This window comes from Tachysurus fulvidraco, chromosome 3 (genome assembly GCF_022655615.1).
Source record: "Tachysurus fulvidraco isolate hzauxx_2018 chromosome 3, HZAU_PFXX_2.0, whole genome shotgun sequence".
NCBI classification, from domain to species: Eukaryota; Metazoa; Chordata; class Actinopteri; order Siluriformes; family Bagridae; genus Tachysurus; species Tachysurus fulvidraco.
The window spans coordinates 17,238,647-17,257,621 of record NC_062520.1 but is presented as its reverse complement, the minus strand read 5'-3'; the positions used below and the strand labels follow the sequence as shown (position 1 = coordinate 17,257,621).

The window sequence follows — 18,975 nt, the reverse complement described above, 5'->3', positions numbered from 1 at the left end:
AATGTAATGTAAATCGCCCAAGAAATTCTGTAATTCTGTACAGATACCAAATACTTTGACAATCAATATATATTTAATACACTTCTGCTAATGCAAGGATTTTGTGTTTGTATTTTTGTTCACACCAAGCCACGCCCCTCCCCATATCCAAAGCCTCGCCCCCAAAATATAAAAACTCAAAAGTTGGCAAGATGGCATCCCTGGCAGATGACATGTTAATGCAAAGCAGGACAGCAATATGCTCTTGGTTTAACATTTAATATTTATAGTAAAAATGGGTGACAATAATGTAAACTATGATTTAACTGTCAGGTTTATATTTATGGGCTGTTCTATCTAATAATTTATCTTCTTTATATGACTCGTATATACAGTCACTGGTGTTTTTTTTTTTTTTCTAAACACCAGATTGATGACCAAAAAGAGTAAAGAAAACATTATTCTATACTATAAAATAATACATTATACATATTGAAGAAATATTTATATATTTCAATGTGTTATCCATGTGTAAAAGCCAGATGATTAAATCCCACATGATTGTATTCCTTAAGTCCAGCCCTAAGCAGGTTTCTGTCAGCAGGCATTGTTTACCACCACCTCCTGTAAGTTAAAGCTTACCTTGCATGGAAGACACATTCTTTGGCAGCTGTGAGTCTAGTGTCTGATTGGCAGAAATGTGAGCCACAGTGAGCTGAGACTAGTCTCTTTTCCTTGAGGCATAGGGATAAGGAACCCAATACACTTGTCCTCTCCTCACTAAACACTCATGTGTCTGTGCATCTGTGATCACCAGATCTAAGCTGCTTTCCACAGATCCAGTGTCTCCGTGTTTTGCTTGTCGAGTTGGTCATTAGAACAGGCACTGAAAAACAGTGGCCTCTATTTTTAGGCCTGATTATATTTAGTGTGCTGAGGGTAAAGTGGCCACAGAATCCTACAGCTTGGGTGAACTTTTCTTTATTAGAAACATTTGAGAGAGCAATAAATTCAGTCTTAACATACTCTGTAAGCAGTAAAAAATTATAAATGAATGAATAAATGGCAAAATTAATATGACACGAATTGTTGCCAGTGTAGTTTTTGTCTGAGGTTACATAGGCTGTTGTCTCTATTACACAGGACATACCCAGAATGTCATGCATGCCGAGAATATTGTTGACACCATGGATATACTATCAGCTGTGTTAAATATGTTTTATTAACATTATTAGGAATTAGTGGTAAACTGTGTTTTTCTATTGCAAAAGCCATGTTGTTGACCAGCTAATAAACAAACTTCCTTCAAACACAACACGCTGCCATGGGTGATTAAACTGTGATTAATCGTAAAACTGTCTTAACACTATAAACTTGAAACTGTTTTAAAGTTTTCTTCTAGTTCCCAGACTGTGTGAATGCATGTGAATATTGTTCTAGGTTATTCCATCCATCCATCCACCCAACCACCCACCCACCTACAGTACCTACCTACCTACCTATAGATGTACAATATAACTACATGTAAGTATGAAAAATGTTGCTAAGTCTATGGAAGCTTTTGAGACATTCTGTATGTAAACTATATATATATATATATATATATATATATATATATATATATATATATATATATATATATATATATATATATATATATTAATTGTCTTGAAGAATGCCTTTGACACATACAGTAAATGCATCAGACAGCAATTCAGCCACCTCTGAATTCATATTTTAAGATGTTTATTTAATGTGTGTCTATTGCAGATTTTACATGATTGATTCTGCAGTTTCAGCTGATATTAAGAGGACATGGTACATCCTTTCACCCAGTTTTTAGTTAATGACAAGTAGACTGAAAGTCACTGCAAAAGTGTGGCAAAAATGGCTTTATTTATCCAAAAATATATATGTATACACCTTTTACACTATATATTTCTTATTTTAAAAGATATCCAAATACCTTAATATGATTAAACAATTATTAATTTCATTAGAACGTGAATATGGCACTAAGTTGTGGAATATAAAATAAAAAATATGTATATTTTTCCAGCTTTTCTTCAGCTACTCCATGTGAGCCTGAATCCAGATGGCAACACAACAGACTGGGCATGGAATACAATGAAGACATGGTGTGAGGTGGCTTGGAATGGAGCTATGTTTGTTTCCTACACAAGAAGCAGGAACAAAACAGAAAACTTTATAAATATGATACAACACCATAGACTTGTGTAAGTCTATAAGAGTAAGTCTATTTAGTAATGGATAGTATACTGTACACAAAACAAATTGGCTCATACCGCTCCACAGTACGGTCCAACAGGTGGTGAGCTGGCATCTGGACCATCATAGAGTTTCAGATAGTTGTTCTGGCAATCTCCAGGATCATCAATGTTAATCTGGTTGAATGTAACTTTTACAACTCTTCCACTGGGAGCCCTAATACCCCATTCACAGTGAGTGCCATTTGGATAGGTAACAGGGTAATTTGGACTGGTAAAGGACCCATGGTCTCCATACAACCTGCCTCCACAACCTGAGGAGGAAAATACAGGAAGTTAAATTTGTTGGTTATAAGATTTAGAATGTCAGACTCTCTGGTAGAAAAATGCTATTACAAGCTTCTTGTGGAAGAACATTTTAGACTGTTGGTTTTGCTGTAGCACACAGATTAATCTCGCAGCTGCAAGTGTACAATGTACAATCAATGAGAATTAATGACTGTGCTTCAATCTGCATACTCTGCATTAACAGGGTGCATAAACAATAGCAAGTGTTTATTTATGGTGAGTTATCTGTTCACTCTCTTGCTGTTTGGTTGTTATTGTATCTCTCACTTTCCACTCACCTACTAGCTTTCACAAGTCACCATGCAATCAGACCTCATTCATTTCTAAAGCATGGACAATATCCCTGAACTAGTGAAAGGTCACTGTCTTTATACATTGCTACTTTGTGACCATGGTCATTGTTAAAAGCACTATATAAAGAAAATGAATTGACACACTGTATTTTCATTATTAAATAATAATTAGAATGCGCTCACCTTGTGGTGAGGAAGTCCAGGTGATCTCAAAGCCATTTCGGGTAGCTGAGAAATCAGTATGGAAGTACAGGAAGAGTTCGTTAAACCTGGGGAAGATAGGACTGGGCAGTTCGTTCCCACAGTATTTGCCCAGCAGTGGAGCTGTAGCTGTGCTGCCATTCCTCACCTGAAACATAAACAGGGAACATGACTGCACATCTGAACTATTAACATTATATACCATGGGTGTATAAATTACAAAAACCTCACAAAGGTAATGACTGAAAGTATTTGTTTAATATAATTAGTAACCAGGTGAATGGGAATGATATAATGTCCAGACTGGAATCAGAAGGGAAGTGGATGTGTTGACTTCTTGATTTAATATTACAATTCCTTAAATTCATTTCAAGATTTCTACATCACAATTCTACATGATTAATTTCACACAGAAGCTATAATTGTTTCAAAGCAAGACCTTGGTGATGTAATCCATTGTTTATCATCCTGTTTTCACCTCTAAATAGTCAAAGTTGCAGGAGGAGTGAGATTCAACATCAAAGCTGTCAAAGAACAGTGAGATGGAGCTGTTCTGAGGTGAGCGAAGGACAATGGTGCAGTCCATATTATGAGGATACACCGCAGGCCACCCAGGGCTTTTGAGGTAACCATAAGACTGCTCATATACTCTGCTGCATCCTTGTTGATTACATAAACAAATAAATACAAAAACAATCATTTAGGTATTTAAAAAGCAAGAGCTATAAATGTTACATAATCTGTAAATGTGGAAAAGCCACCCGTGCTGACACACCTGCCACTTGGTAGGTCAGACTAAAGCCATTGCCAGTAAGAAAGGTGTCAGATTGGAAGGTGAGGTGCATGGTCCTGTCATAGCTGTAGAAGTCAGCGATGTGGGTGTCTGAACCACAGAACTTATGTGACTGTCCATATTCTCCCTAAAGAAGCCCAAATATGCAAAAGGAGACTTAGAGTACAAAAACCACTGTTGTAATACTAGTGGAGAAGCCAAATGATGACCAGTGTGTAACTCAATATATTAATCTACCACAGGCCAGTCTTTCATCTCCAGGAAGTTACTGGAACAGCTCTGGGTGGGCTGTAGATGGAACTGCTGGACTATAATTTTTACTGCCTCCTGTGGTGGAGCATCAAGAACCCAGCGGCAGAAAGTGAACGGAGGATAAGCGTTGGGGTACGATGGTGAAGTAATGGTCTGAGCTGTAGTTGTGGCATTATATATTCCTCCACATAGTCCTGTATGGATGCGAAAAAATTCAGATCAATAGACTAATTGGTTATGCCATATTTCAGACATTAAATGATTAGTTCCTTGTGCATAAAGTAAAGGCATCACATGTAGCCATAATAGTAACTCAGTAATTATTATAGGAAGAATAATATGAGAACATAGATCTTACTGTCGACTGTCCTGTAAGTGGCATTAAAGCCACTGAAAGCCACAGAGCCATCAGTGACAAAGTGCACAGTCAAAAAATGACTGGCCGACACAAAGGCAGCAGGGATTATATTTCCACAGTATGTTCCAACCAGTGGGTAATTAACACTGTCACCATCATAGATCTAAGGAGACAGAACAAACGAAAAGGCCACAGATGAGAGATCAAAATATTTCTTCATATTTCATTTAAAGTGAAGATTAAAAAAAATCAGTTTAAAGACAAACAGATTTACATGTTTTAGGGTTTTTTTTACTCTGTACCTTAACATAATCATAAGAACAGCCTTGTGCAGAGCCAAACTCCAGGTCAAAAGTGGTAAAGGAGAAGCTGACAGCTTTATTGGGGCTAACAGCAATGGTCCAGAGACAGTTCAAGTATGGATCGTACTTTCCATTCATGTCAATGTCAGGAGAACCAAAGATCCCAGAGGAGGAGGTAAGGTAGCCTCCACAACCCTGCTGAGGTCCTGAGTGAGCAAGGCAGAGAGAATAGTCCAGCTTAAATGATTGTGCTTTTCTAGTTTGCTAGTGTTGTACAAATACACAGCAGATGGCAGTAACTGTCCACTCATGTGAATTCCAGTGTTTACCAGCTTTTATTTTTTGCAGTGATTAAAGTGGATTAAGAAGCACACCAAATCACAGTGATAGGTTAACATGTATATTGTCCTAAATGTCACCCATTCATCACACTGTGAAAATCATCTACCGTTCCGTGTAAAGTAAATGTCATTAGCCATGTAAATGAATTAAATTGGGGGGAAAAGGTGTCTTATCTAAGATACAAACATAGCAGGAAGGAAAACTAATAATCCTGTGGGAAAAATGATTAAGGTGGATTGTTGTTTTTAACAGTAAAACATTCAAGGCTGTGAATGTAATGGGCTTCAAATAAATTAACTAAAATAAACTGAAAGAGAACCTCTTATAGACAAAAGGGAAAAAAAACATATTCCATCTACATATCTCTGTCCGTCTGTTTCTGCACTTTGACAACAGAAACTTCTAATTGAATATATTGAAATAAGACCAAATGGACTGGCATGGATACGCTTGATTGTAACCACTGAGTAATGCTGAACGTGTCTGGCTCTGAACGATAGAGGGCAGCTTGTTTTTTATTGTTCACTAAGACAAAGTAAAATTGATCCATCCACACAAGCTCTTAAGGCTCTAAGCCTCTGTCCAATGTGATCTTATTAATCTAAAAACATTGGCACATATTACAAAAGCTGTTTTGATGCAGCAGACATTTGGCTTGTGAGCACCACGGTTTGGCCCGTCATCCACCAGGCACTTTCTAATTCCTCTGGTGCAGTCAATCAGCAAATATTCTAGTGTGCTTTATCTATTTTAGAGCAGTTATGGATCTATGTGTTAGCTCCTTAAAACTGAAAATTTGTAATGCAGTTATTTTTGCGCAGCAGTTGTGTAAATTAAAAGTATAAGAAGGAAGCCAGGTTAAATGAAAAGTATAAAAAGTATATATAAAAAAAAGTTTGAGTTTATTTCAAAAGGACTCCATTTTTGTCATTGATTATGATCAATATGTGATCAATATGTAAAAACAAACACTGCACCTAAAGTTTCTCTGTAGGTTGCCCTCCAGCCTTCAGCAGCAACTGATGAATCTGTTTTGAAAACAAGAAACATCTGATTGGTCGATGATCTGAGGGTTGGGGGAAGAACACTGCCACAAAACTGTCCAAGGAGTGGGGCCAGGGTGTTTGGTCCATCGTAGACAGCAACATAATCCCAGGAACAGGTAGAAGAGGCTTCAAGGTGGAAACTGTTGAATCTATGATGTAGAGTACATAATGTAGTTTGTATTAATAACAGCATTACATAATAACCCTGAAATTTCCCTTTGGCTACAAAACATGATCTATGAATGCGGAGCTGGTACCAGAAATGGACATTTTTAATATGCAAAGGAAACTGAAAAAGGAAACACTTCCTCTCTGAGACTTGAACAATGTCTCAATGCAGTTGTTTAAACAAAAGGTTTAACACCTGCAAAGGAAACAGATGGAGAGTTGCAGGGTATATTTCTCACTACACACCAGGGTGCATCACTGGAGGAGATGGAGTATGGAATAAAGTACATCAGAGGATGCCAGGAAAATGTGTTCAACTAATTTGATAAGACATTTTTGAGACACTGGGTTTCATTGCTTAAGAAAACAATTAGGTCAGCAATTCCAAAGAACTCTGATACAGACAGAGTAAAAAGTTTTAATATTATTATAGAAGTCACTCTCTACAATTAAGTGTCAGAATACAACATAGGCTTACTTGAGTTCAACAATGCGATTGTCTTGTAAGGAGATGTGGTAGGTGCAGTTCATATTATGGTGATAAGAAGTGAAGGAGTGGGCAGGGCTGCTAATTGTTCCAGAAGTTCCATTGAAAACACCTCCACATGCTGTGAACAAACAGTAACATCAATGTCCATTTAGTACTATTTATAAACTACAGCATATAGGGGCTGCTACACAACATTAGTATTATACATCATGCCCCATTATATAGAATACCATCAGATATAAAATTGTTTCCTGTGACAAAGAGCTTATAATGAATGTGAAGTTAAAAGGTCTAATAAAGAGTTTAGAGAACGCAAATAAATTCTCTCAAATAAATTACACAAACTTCCAGTAAATGTCTGTGTGGGAGTATGTGTGTCTGAGTTCTGGTGCTCTCTCAAATCTCCCTTTTTGTTTGTGAAGTGCTGAGTCTTTCAATCCAATCATTCCACATTTTTGTACTCAATGGAAGGCTGTGATATTGCTGCCATTGGCAAACAAACCCAACCCATATACAGGGACACAGCCAAAGCTACAGGCCAAAGATACCAGTACCTACATTCACAAGTGCCCACAGTGTATACCCTTCTATACATAGCTTTAATCCAAAGCATTTCATTATTAATAGCCATGGTACAGGATTTAGTATGTGCCAAACAGACAATGTATACTGTACTGTATACTGTATGACTGACAATATATGTGAAATATAATTTGTTATATAAAACTCACGAAAGGCCATATATTCAGCAAAGAAGCCGTTGTCATTGATGATGGAATCAGAGTAGAAGTTGATGAGCATGGGACCAAAAGTGGAGAATGGGCCTGGGATGATTTCACCACACAGGGTGGCAAGAAGATTTTGACTCTCTGAAGAGTGCTTGTAGATCTTTACTCCATCAAATAAACATGTTGAATGAGCTAAAACAGAAGCCACAAATAAGCCACATTTAAAAGGTTTGTCTTTCCTGTCACTTTAAATTTTGAGATGAATGCAAATAATTCCTTTCTATTTGGAAAAAAAGACTAATCAATATTTATTAAGAGGCATTCAATGCATTTTACTCATTCATAAAAACAGACTAAATTGATCACTTTAAATTCTGTGACTTTACGGATGGCCTACCTTCTAACTGGAATGTTTTAAAAGTTATGATAATGACTGTCTGGTCTCCAGCATCTATAATGTAATCACAGTTGGAGTTATCAGGGTAGTGATCTGGATAGTTGGGGGATACAACACGACCTGCAGGGGCAGAGAAGTTTGCTCCACATCCTGAAAGAGAAAAGACCAGCAACATATATAAGGCATAAATACATTAAATGCAAAAGTGGAAAATTAAATGAGTTAATAAACATTAAATGACTCTAAAATAAAGGCCAAGGGTGCACACGGGTAAAGAAGGAGGCTGAGAAGCCTTTGCCAGGTGTTTCAGAGGATTGGAAACGGGCAGTTATGATGTTGTTAGGAGCAATGATGGGCAGAGGAGCTGTAGAGCCACAGCCTGTTGCCAACAGAGCCTCATTCTGCTGTTTATTACCAGCCCATACCTGAGAGTCAAACGCAAAGAGGAGAAGGATAAATGAAAACCAGATATTGTGGTTGATTACCAGCATTCATTTATGCAGGTGTAATACATGCATATATATCTTTCAAATGGTTACCTTGATGTAACTGCTCTGGCAGTGTTCACTGGAGTCAGGGATCTGGAACTCACTTGCAAAACCCATTTCCAAGTGATTGCCCTCATGGGCAATGATGGTCCATGAACATTCGCTATTAGATGGGAAGTTCTGGGGGTAATTGGGGGACTTGATTGTTCCTAAGTCAGCATGAATGACACCACCACATCCTGAAGAAGAAAAAAAATCACAAATGGAAAGTACTGCAACCAGACAGAAATCAAGTGTAAGAACATTTTGTTGGTGACTTCATACCTGAGGAATCCACTGACCAAGTAGCCACAAACCCTCCTTTGGATACACTGTGGTCTGCCAGGAACATTATTGCTAGCTTGTTGGAGCCTGACTGGATTGTCCCAGGTGATGTATGACCACAGTATTGACCAATTACCGGAGCACCTGGAGAACCTCCATTATAGATGGTCACTGAGTCCCAAGTACATTGACTGTGTTCTTCCACTTGGAAGTAGGTAAATGTCAGCTGGTCAATTAAAAAAAGTAAGAATAAAATTAGTTTGAATTAAAAGGAATGTAAAACATAGTATTGTGCAGGAATTAAGCTTAGTGTGTCAGTATAGATTTACAGCAATTGTATGGCCTTCTGGAGCCTCTAAGAGCCAGGCACAGCGACTAGGGCTTGGGTAGTTATTTGGATATCCTGGGCTGTAAATGACCCCTCCCTCACCACTCTGCATGCCTCCACAATCTGAATGACAAGACAGGTCAGTTCAGCAAATCCTCAAACAAATACTTATATAGCAGTTTTTTTCAAAGATACAAAGCCTTCTTTGTATCAGCATCTGCAAATTGTTACCTGAGAAATAATATGTAGCCTTGAATCCCAAGTCAACTTCTGCCTCATCAGACAGAAAATGAATCCAAAGTTCAGGAGTGAACACCACAATGGGGACTGCGGGAAGGCTCTGACCACAAAATCGGGCCAGAAGTTCGCCATTCACATCACCTAAAAACGTGAATGATTTATTTATTTTTAAACAAACAAACAATCATTCCAACACATAACTAGTTTATTATGCAGTGTCACTCACCAATTCTGAACTCAATGTAATCCCATTCACAGGTCTGATGGTGCTCAAGATGTAGGTCATTTAAGATCACCACAATGGATGAGTTCACATGTTGAGGATTTTGGATTAGCCACTCACAGTTCAGATTATTGCTATAGTTACCAAAACCATAGCCAGGGGAGGTAAAGTTCCCTGGGGTACTGAGGATTCCTCCACACACTATAAAAGTAAACAGAGACCAATCAACAAAACATGACATGAGGTTTTCTATGTAGAATATCAATGTTTGAAGCGATGCATAAAACATTCCAAAATATACACGGACTATGAGTTTGCTCACCTGCTGCCTCATTAGAGGAGTAGTCAGCAGTAAACCCACCATTAGACACAGAGGAATCTGTGACAAAAACAACAGTCATGGTGTTGCCAGAGGACTGCACCTGTGTGCCTGCAGGTACAGAGCCACAGAATCGCTGCAGCCGAGGGGAATTGGACAAAATGCCATTGGTAACCTAAAAGAACAAAAAACAAGTCATATCAACAAATGATTAATGATTCTAAAATAGCAAAATCAAGTATTTTTATATCAAACAAAAACAATAGGATGATAATTAATAGACATTGAAACAATCTTTGCAGAGTTAATTCCTATAATAGCAGAAAATGAAATATTCTCACCTCCACATAATCAAACAAACATGTGTTGTGGTCCTCTAACCGTAGGTCATTAAAAGTGAGGGTGACTCTACGACCCTGAGGCACAGTGATCTTCCAGCGACATAAGCGGTTATGAGGGTACAAGTTCGGGTAGTTTGGTGATGAGATGGTCCCAGAGGGTGCATTCAGATCCCCTCCACATTCTATAAAAAACAAATCATCAACCATGACGATATTATTAAGCAAGAAGCAAATGGTTTATGATTCTAGTCCCATGATGCATGGTACAGTACATAAAAGCTGACTTACCCTCTATACTGGCTTCAAATAAAAGGCTAAATCCTGCTGCATTTTCGCTGCCATCAGTGACAAATTTCACATATGCAAAACTGTCTCCTGTGTCCATGGGTCCAGGCAAATCGTTACCACAATGCTTTCCTAGCAGGCGGCCTTGAGAAAAGTATATTTCTGATTGATATTTTACTTTACCACATATAGTGTATAATATTTTGCATGTTATTACTTGTGTTGTTCAACTCACCAGAAGCATTGTATTCGTGTATTTCTACATAATCACTAGTACAGTGTTCAGAGCTCTGAAGATTGAATGCTGTGAAGCTGAGGGTCAAATAGTGTCCAGTAGGGCCTTCCAGGTACCACTCACAGTTGGAATTGTCTGGGTAATTTGAATGTGGGTATCCTGGACTTTTAATGGTACCACTCTGGCCAGTGTACGTGCCACCACATGTCGCTGTGTAAGTAAAATACAAACGCTGAATAATAGACTCACAAATAAAGAAATCTAAATGTGTCTATGTAGCATAATATGCTAATATCTACTTACCTATAGAGTACTTGGCTTTAAATCCCTTATGTGTGACACTGTTATCTGTGCGAAAGCGGAGATACATAGCAGAGGCTGTGGAATGTTGGGTAGATGGTTTTGTATTGCCACAGAGCTTGGCAATAAGGTCAGCGTTTGAACTGACACCATCACGCACTTCTAAATAGTCATATAAGCATCTATAAGAGAAGACAGTGAAAATATTAGAAGTGTATGATGTACCACAAGTATATGGTAATGGATTACAGCTATAAATAATGATCTATGAGAAATATCTCCCATACCCAGTGTTTGGTTCAACATAGAAATCCTCGAAATCTACTTGTACAGACTCCCCATTAGGAACCATGATAATCCAGACACAATCAATATTCTGAGGGTAGTTTGATGGATAACTGGGTGATGTGATGTAACCTGGTGGATCCCCATCACTTAATACAATGGTTCCTCCACAAGCTGAACAAACACAGTCATTATCAATCTTTTAAGTCATGTAATACCTATTTGCAGGGTTACAAAATAAGTAGGTAAATCATACTTTGAACTACCTGTACTATGGGCTTCAAATAAGAGTTTAAAGCCAAAGCCCTCATCTGAGTTGTCTGAGACAAAGTGCACATGAAGATGGTTATCAGTTGTCTGTATAAGAGCAGGGGGGTTGGATCCACATAAACGACCTAAAGAAGGTGCACTACCATCTGGCCCATTCTTTAACTGGAAACAGTACATCATGGACATCATTAAAAAAAGACAAGTATTTAACTAAGTAAGCATAGAACATTAAAATAGTACACAAAATGCACCAGCAAGGTTACTGGGTTTGATAGTCAGGACGATTCCTTAACGTTTTTATATAGAGATTTAGAATAGAATGTCTGGCTTTCATTAAAAAAAAGAAGGTCTAATCAGAACCTTTTTAGAAAGTTAGGGCTGTTAAACATGCAATAGTTACTGACTATTCCTTTCTGAGGGTGCATGGCTGTATATATCCAAATAAGGTCTCACCTCCAAATAGTCTCCAGTGCTGCATGCTGTGCCAAAGCCTTGCACCTGGAATGGACTCAGGAAGTTAACAGACACTATATACCCAGGAGTCACCATCACATGCCAAGCACAGTCCAGGTTAGGTTTGTAGTTCTGAGGATAGTGAGGGGAGCTGATAACTCCTCTGTCTGCATGAAGCAGGCCTCCACATCCTAAAAAACACACAAGCATAAACGTTTTGACTACAAGTCAACAGGAAAAGCATGTATCATTCATTACACTTTAGACACTGTCGTTGAAGAAGAGTGTTTTACATTTAAATTTACATTTACAGCATTTGGCAGACTCCCTTATCCAGAGCGACATACATAAGTGCTTGAATCTATATCTACATACTCAAGATACCATGAGTTTAAAACATTGTTCAAAGTTACAATGAAAAAGTTTCAAAGGTTTTTTTTTTTATTTTTATAAATTCAAAAGTTAGGGAAATAAATGTTAGTTGAAGTGTTTTCTGAATAAGTAGATCTTCAACTGCCATTTGAAAATAGTGTTCTATCATGGTTTTGGAGCCTGCCTTTAGAATAGGATGCATTGAAGCCACGGCCGTGAATGATATCATCAGATGTGAAACGCAGGAACATGGCGTCCCCAGTGGAATGAAGAGAACCAGGCAGCTCACGGCCACAAAGCCTCGCCAGCTGTGGTGACAAGTTTGTCTCACCTGGGTTACAAAACATCAAAGGTTAGCTGTTTGTACCATATCAATGCCATGACGAATAAAAAAAACAGGTGAATTATACATAGAATAAGAGCCTCACCATCCCTGATGACTAAACTGTCATATAAACACATGGCTTCATCCTCAATGTCCATAAATAGTATATTGAGTTCCACAGTGGAGTCTGGTGAACGGATTACCCATGTGCATTCCAGGTTAGGCTCATACTGATTAGGCCAGCCTGGAGAGTAAAGGAACCGGGGTGTCTCTTCGGGCATAAGAGCCCCTCCACAAGCACCTAAAAACAAGTTTAACATAATATTCTTCCAAAGAACAAATGGTCATAGTCCACTCATATGTGTTTGACATAAATATATAATTAATAAATAGATTTTCTCTGTTATTCTTTTTTGTTCTTCATTTCACCTGGTGGTATAGTGGGCAAAGGTCCAGAGCTCTGAACAGCAGTCCACTCCACAAGAAAGCCTTTTCCCCCAATCACAATGTCTGATTTGAACTCCAGAGTCATGGTGCTACCGGAGCTTCTCACAGGTTCAGGCCGAATCAGACCACAGAAAACTCCCAAGGGATATGCATGGACATTAGGTCCATCAAATATCTGATGAGAAGAAAAAGAATAAATAAAAGGAGAGAATATGGGTTTTGGGAACTGGTACAGATCAAAATAAAAGTATGGTTAACAAAACATGATTGATTTGATTCACATTTATCTTTTTATTTCCTCTTGAGGAAAAATCCTCTTGAATCTTACATTTATAACCCCTTAAGACATCTGCAATTATAGCCACAAAACCATTTAGCAATAAAAGTTAAACAAATCCAAAATTACAATAGCAAAGCAAACCTTGAGCTGGTCAAAGAAGCAGTTAAATATGTCCTCTATATCAATATCTAGAAACTGTATCTCAATGTAGGAGTCTCCGCTGACAGTGATGGTCCAGCGGTAGTCTGCATTGTTGGGGTAAGTACGTGGATACAAAGGTGAAGCAATCTGGCCCGAGCTGCCCGTGACATCATTTCCATACACTGAAAAAAAAGAATAACCAAATAATGAGGCAAGATATTATAAGCTCTAATTATTTATGTGATTGTTACTTTTGCAAGGTCCAAAATGACCACAATTATAGAATAATTAAATTAAAATCAAAGTTACAGTGTGTGAATGTGGCCCTGAAGCCAGCTCCACTGACAGACGAGTCTGAGACAAACTTTATCCATAGCACATGACCAATGAGTGAGGTGTAATTTGAAGGAAGAGTGTTTCCACAGAAACGGCCAACGAGAGTGCCAGTAGAATTCCCCTCCCGAATTTCCAGGTAGTCATTATTGCAGCCTTGACTCTGCTGTAGCTCAAACAGACTACATTTCATAGAAAGCAAGATACACACAGAAAAGCACATCACAACCACATTTATATTTTCTACGCTTTAATTAGGAGTAAGATGCATGTGATAGCATGAAGATGCTTACATAAAAGAGAGCTGGAGACGGTTACCAGGAGAACTAATGATGGTCCATACACACTCAATGTTGGGAGGGTAGGCATCTGGATAGTTGGGACTGTTAAAGGCCCCAGACTCCATGTGCAGGTTACCACCACAGGCTGAGGAAAGACAGAAGAAGTAGGTGAATGGCTACCTCACAAACATGATGCCTGTTTACAAGCTGCAATGCATGAATTAATTTTTATCATGAACTGATGACTTATTGTTTGCTGACCGGAGGTTGAGGCCATGTACGTTGCCCTGAAACCTTTGCTGTTCACAGATGAATCAGAGACAAAGTTCACCACTAGTGCATTGCTGAATGAGGTTACTGGATGGGGAAGTTCAGTTCCACAATAGCGTCCTAATAAAAAACACAAAAGAGTTTCCTATACTATTGTACCTTAAACCATAATACACTGTTACATTTGTGTAAAATAGTCAATGTTTAGGATGAAAGTTGTGCTATTTGGCTCTGTTACCAATTACTGGGGCCTCAGAATTGTCACCAGCTAAGATCTCTACAGCATCATGGGTGCAGTTTGTGTTGACCATCTCCAGCTCAAAGTCAGTGAAGGACAGTGTTACATGATTGACTAGATGTGGATGAGATATAAGCATAGATGTTCAACATGTATTGAAATATTCAACATGTATTTAAAAAAAAATAATTTAACCATGAATTATAAAAAAAAGTGGGGGAAGATGTTTCTCACGCACATGGTTCTTGTGCCACAATGATCCAGCTGCACTGCTGATTGCTAGGATATGGGTAAGGATAGTTCGGGGAAGCAATGTCACCTCCAACATTATTAGCCATGATGGTTGACCCACATGCTGTAAAGAAAAGAAATAATGTAGCACCACATCTTAAAGTAAAATGCTGTATAATTTAGAACCTGTGATGTGACTAACCCTCTGAGAACTCGGCTCTAAAGCCCTTGTGATTGTTGCTGATGTCTGATCTAAAGCGAACATAGATCATATTCTGCGTGGAGATGATGGGATCAGGTCTGGAAAATCCACATACTTTTGCAAGAAGAGGAGAATTCTCACCTGGTCCATCATGTATCTAAGGTGTAAGGAGGAATAACAGAGTGGGTATCTCGGTTTAAAGAGCTGTGCATAATTATCTACTAATTGTAGAGAACAGTCAAGATGTTTGAAATAAAAATTTTAAATGTAATTGTTGAATCACGAGCCTAATTGTTAAACATGACCAATAAAAGGTATATAAATGGTCTTTAAACTGTGTATGTCACTTCTAAATGGTTCTTTAATTTGTAGTATATGTGTGGAATGAATGACAGGAATAAATGATAAGCTATATATAAAGTCAGTTTTTACACAGAAGCCTATATGAAGGCATCAAACATAGTTCACTCACAGCCACATAATCCCATTCACATGTAATATGACCCTCAATGTCAATGTCAGTAAAGTTGAAGAGAATCCGGTGGCCCGTGTCCACAGTGATGACCCAGGAGCAGTCGGCATTGTTGGGGTAGTTGTTTGGAAACTGAGGGGAGTGGATCTCTCCCTTAGGAGCTGTCACAGCTCCACCACAGCCTGAACATATGAGAGAAATTGTAATAATGGAGATAAGAAAGAGACAAAAAAAAACTCAAAGGGGCTTTAGTTGGAATCACCGTATAGTAAGTATGGAAATAAAGCTTACTACCAACCTCCTTGAGTCTCCTGCCAGCTAGCATTGAAACCCCTGCCACTGACATATTCATCACTTTTGAAACGCACAGTGACGGCATTGCCTGTACTGGATACATGCAGGGGGTTGTTGGGGGGTCGGGTGGTGCAGAGCTGTGCTAGTCTAGGAGCACTCATATCAGGACCTCCGTAAACCTGCCATGAAAAATGCCTAGGTAAACAAATGCCCCTGGATTTCAAACTCTTACAAGACTGCCTGATGCAGTATCAAGGTACCATATACCCTGTGGGCTACTTTTAGAGCTAAGTTACATGCACATAGTGACACTGTAATAATCTGAAATTTTCTGCACAAAACAAGTTAACAAAAGCTTTAAAAAATTTAAGTACGAATAATAAAAGCCTGCTTTCTGAGCATACATTGGGATTTTATGGCTTCAGTTTAATGACTTCATTTGTGCACACAGAGAACTGTCAGTACGGAATCTGCAAAATAATTTTTATTTTAAGAAATTCGTTTTCTTCTGTTTTATATGAAAACGAATTTGCAGTATTTCATGTGTTAAATACAACTAGGACTATTGTAAATATGAATACATTTTTCTGTATAAATAATGATTGGACACGAAGTTATCCAATATTAAATGCAGCACTGGATGTGAATAAGAGCTGTTTTTGTAGGTATTTAGGCATCTTATAGTAAAGTGTTTGTTCATGAACAAAATGCTATGAGGTCACAGTATTTGGAAAACAGGTAGCAGAGCTTGCCAGACATTGTACTGCACCACTGATATTAGCAAACTGGTGTGTGTTTGGGCATACATGAGTGTGTGCATGGAGAGAGTTACAAATAAAGCCTGTGCTCTAATCTTTGATTTCCACTTTGCTTCCACTCTGCTAACTCCATTCACTGCTACTGTGGAGGTCAGCATTCCAAAGGTCTGACATATTCACACACACCCCTAACATTGCCCACTGAGTCTGTTATGTGCCAACAGGGTGCAAACACACACACTGTGTTCTGATCACTGCTATGTACCACCACAAACATGCTGAATTCTGTAACAAATTCATATCCAGGTCAAATTCAGGAATAACAAAACAGTTTATTGTTGTGTTTTATTGTTAAATAGGTAATAAAATATATGTGGGCTTACAAATTGACCTCAACTGGATATTACAGTCTTTAACTGAGCAACATGATTTAAAATTTGTACTGTTTGGACATGCTAGTCATTCATTCTCTTTCTATTCTGGAGGCATGGCAAAGGGGTGCTTATGATGAAAATCATACAATACCAGAAAGACAGGGATGAATAAAGTGATGCTTTACCTCTAGCATGTCAAAGTTACAGTTGGGATGGTACTCTACATCAAACTCATGAATGGTGATGGTGATACTGCTGCTAGGGCTGGTATGGATGTACCACACACACTCACGGTTCTCTGGATATTTGTTAGGATAGCCAGGGCTGTTGAATGAGCCAGCTGGCCCAGTCAGCTCTCCACCACAACCTGCAGGGGGCATTGACAAGTCTGAATATGATGCAAATGAAGTTCTTGTAAACAGCTCTTATGAAAGGATTGGTTGCTATGCCAGCATTTTGTTTACCATGGCTTCATATTCATTAACAGCATTAAATCCTTAGCCATCTCAAGATGAAAGACTGAGTATTGTACATAATATTTAACTAAATAAGCACATTATATTAATTATTGATACTTTAACTGAAAACCTAATTCCTTCTGTGGAGAAAAGACCTGAAAAGACACAAGAGGCTGTGACTAAGTGTGAGAAAGTCAGTGCAGAGGAAATACTGGTGAGATGACAAAGGAGATGAGAGCATTTTAAGCATTATGATTATTTTGGAAAAATGAGATAGCATATTAGAAACACTTTGGACATTTTGGATACACAATACAGTATGTCCTCTGGAATGTTGTCTAACTTTACTTTCATCATTGCCAGCCACATATTCTTAGTAGACTGATATGCTTAGCATATGAGTGCTGTACTATAATCTGTGCCACATTAAAAAAAACATCTTTAATCTATTATACCATTCTCTCTTAAACCCACATTCCAGAGAGGAAATGAACATAGGATGGGAGTTTCTGAATTGCTGACATCAGTGAGTCCTTTTTTCATCACTAGGAAATATTGTTTAGTTTTTCTATAGACATAATAATGGTCTGTAATATGTTCGATTCTATTAAAAAGTAAATTAAATACTACAATCCCCTAGTTTCCATAATTTTCTTCTATTTTTCTTCTTTATTCCTTTTATCCTGATGCAGAACTAGGCCACAAAAACACATTTTTGTACACATTAATTCTACTTTACTTGAATTACCTCATTAGTTGTACAGTTTTGAGAGTGCTAAATGTGTTTCACTGCTTTAAGCAGAGAGCTGATGGCTGTGCTGGCCTCAGTTTGCTGTTCCAGTAAAAATAAATGCAGCCACACCCATGAGCCCTGTGACTCATAATCTCTGGGCATTTGCACCACACCACACACACTTTCACACTCTGTTATAACAACGACTGCTAAAACACTAGAGACACAAAATAAAACCCCAAGGCAATTTACAGATGTCTAGTCCTCGTAATTTCATGCTCTTAATTATATTAATCTTATCGTTATTATATTACTAAAAGTTTGGCCAAATAGTTTTGAATAAACAATATTCCCCATTGATTTCAGTAAATCCATGGTTGGGTTGGAAAAGCAGTATGGAATGTAATGTATATTGGCCTGTCTTGCTCTCTTTTAAGATACATGTATGATACATTTTTCCCTCACGATTCTGAAAAAGAATACCTAATAGTTAAAGAGTATAAGTTATAAGCATATGTAGAGCCCTTTATACTTGAAACCATATGGTATTGGTGATTGGGAGATGGAATTGTGTATAAAGACTGCAGTGTGTGTGAGACCCTGCTTCCATAAAGTTGTACAGAATCTAATTCTAGTTTACTTACTGAACTATTTTCCTTTTCATGATTTATACTAATCAGTACAGGCAAACGTTTTCACTTTTCACAACCTGCTGCGATAACAGTACTTCTCGTTTGATTTTACTGAAAT

At 38.1% G+C, this 18,975-nt stretch overlaps 1 protein-coding gene across 1 annotated transcript in view; it reads right to left on the bottom strand.

The window, feature by feature from the left end:
• Nucleotides 1-1,856: 1,856 nt before the first annotated feature.
• cubn (cubilin (intrinsic factor-cobalamin receptor)) overlaps nucleotides 1,857-18,975 on the bottom strand; it is a 29,446-nt gene continuing 12,327 nt past the window's right edge. The window contains exons 28-66 of the mRNA XM_027149989.2: nucleotides 17,220-17,401; nucleotides 15,907-16,081; nucleotides 15,609-15,790; nucleotides 15,137-15,293; nucleotides 14,942-15,058; nucleotides 14,704-14,817; nucleotides 14,457-14,585; nucleotides 14,208-14,340; nucleotides 13,891-14,096; nucleotides 13,582-13,763; nucleotides 13,143-13,335; nucleotides 12,817-13,014; nucleotides 12,573-12,719; nucleotides 12,017-12,207; nucleotides 11,560-11,725; nucleotides 11,296-11,467; nucleotides 11,012-11,190; nucleotides 10,709-10,918; nucleotides 10,477-10,617; nucleotides 10,189-10,370; nucleotides 9,851-10,022; nucleotides 9,532-9,729; nucleotides 9,297-9,446; nucleotides 9,067-9,188; nucleotides 8,738-8,963; nucleotides 8,465-8,652; nucleotides 8,194-8,350; nucleotides 7,926-8,075; nucleotides 7,532-7,720; nucleotides 6,789-6,918; nucleotides 6,074-6,291; nucleotides 4,755-4,960; nucleotides 4,453-4,615; nucleotides 4,080-4,288; nucleotides 3,825-3,969; nucleotides 3,528-3,709; nucleotides 3,032-3,197; nucleotides 2,286-2,521; nucleotides 1,857-2,153 (exon numbers count right to left, since the gene is read on the bottom strand). Of these exons, the coding sequence (XP_027005790.2) occupies nucleotides 2,046-2,153; nucleotides 2,286-2,521; nucleotides 3,032-3,197; nucleotides 3,528-3,709; nucleotides 3,825-3,969; nucleotides 4,080-4,288; nucleotides 4,453-4,615; nucleotides 4,755-4,960; nucleotides 6,074-6,291; nucleotides 6,789-6,918; nucleotides 7,532-7,720; nucleotides 7,926-8,075; nucleotides 8,194-8,350; nucleotides 8,465-8,652; nucleotides 8,738-8,963; nucleotides 9,067-9,188; nucleotides 9,297-9,446; nucleotides 9,532-9,729; nucleotides 9,851-10,022; nucleotides 10,189-10,370; nucleotides 10,477-10,617; nucleotides 10,709-10,918; nucleotides 11,012-11,190; nucleotides 11,296-11,467; nucleotides 11,560-11,725; nucleotides 12,017-12,207; nucleotides 12,573-12,719; nucleotides 12,817-13,014; nucleotides 13,143-13,335; nucleotides 13,582-13,763; nucleotides 13,891-14,096; nucleotides 14,208-14,340; nucleotides 14,457-14,585; nucleotides 14,704-14,817; nucleotides 14,942-15,058; nucleotides 15,137-15,293; nucleotides 15,609-15,790; nucleotides 15,907-16,081; nucleotides 17,220-17,401 (6,671 nt within the window). The 3' untranslated portion in view covers nucleotides 1,857-2,045. The remainder of the gene's footprint in view (nucleotides 2,154-2,285; nucleotides 2,522-3,031; nucleotides 3,198-3,527; nucleotides 3,710-3,824; nucleotides 3,970-4,079; nucleotides 4,289-4,452; nucleotides 4,616-4,754; nucleotides 4,961-6,073; nucleotides 6,292-6,788; nucleotides 6,919-7,531; nucleotides 7,721-7,925; nucleotides 8,076-8,193; nucleotides 8,351-8,464; nucleotides 8,653-8,737; nucleotides 8,964-9,066; nucleotides 9,189-9,296; nucleotides 9,447-9,531; nucleotides 9,730-9,850; nucleotides 10,023-10,188; nucleotides 10,371-10,476; nucleotides 10,618-10,708; nucleotides 10,919-11,011; nucleotides 11,191-11,295; nucleotides 11,468-11,559; nucleotides 11,726-12,016; nucleotides 12,208-12,572; nucleotides 12,720-12,816; nucleotides 13,015-13,142; nucleotides 13,336-13,581; nucleotides 13,764-13,890; nucleotides 14,097-14,207; nucleotides 14,341-14,456; nucleotides 14,586-14,703; nucleotides 14,818-14,941; nucleotides 15,059-15,136; nucleotides 15,294-15,608; nucleotides 15,791-15,906; nucleotides 16,082-17,219; nucleotides 17,402-18,975) is intronic.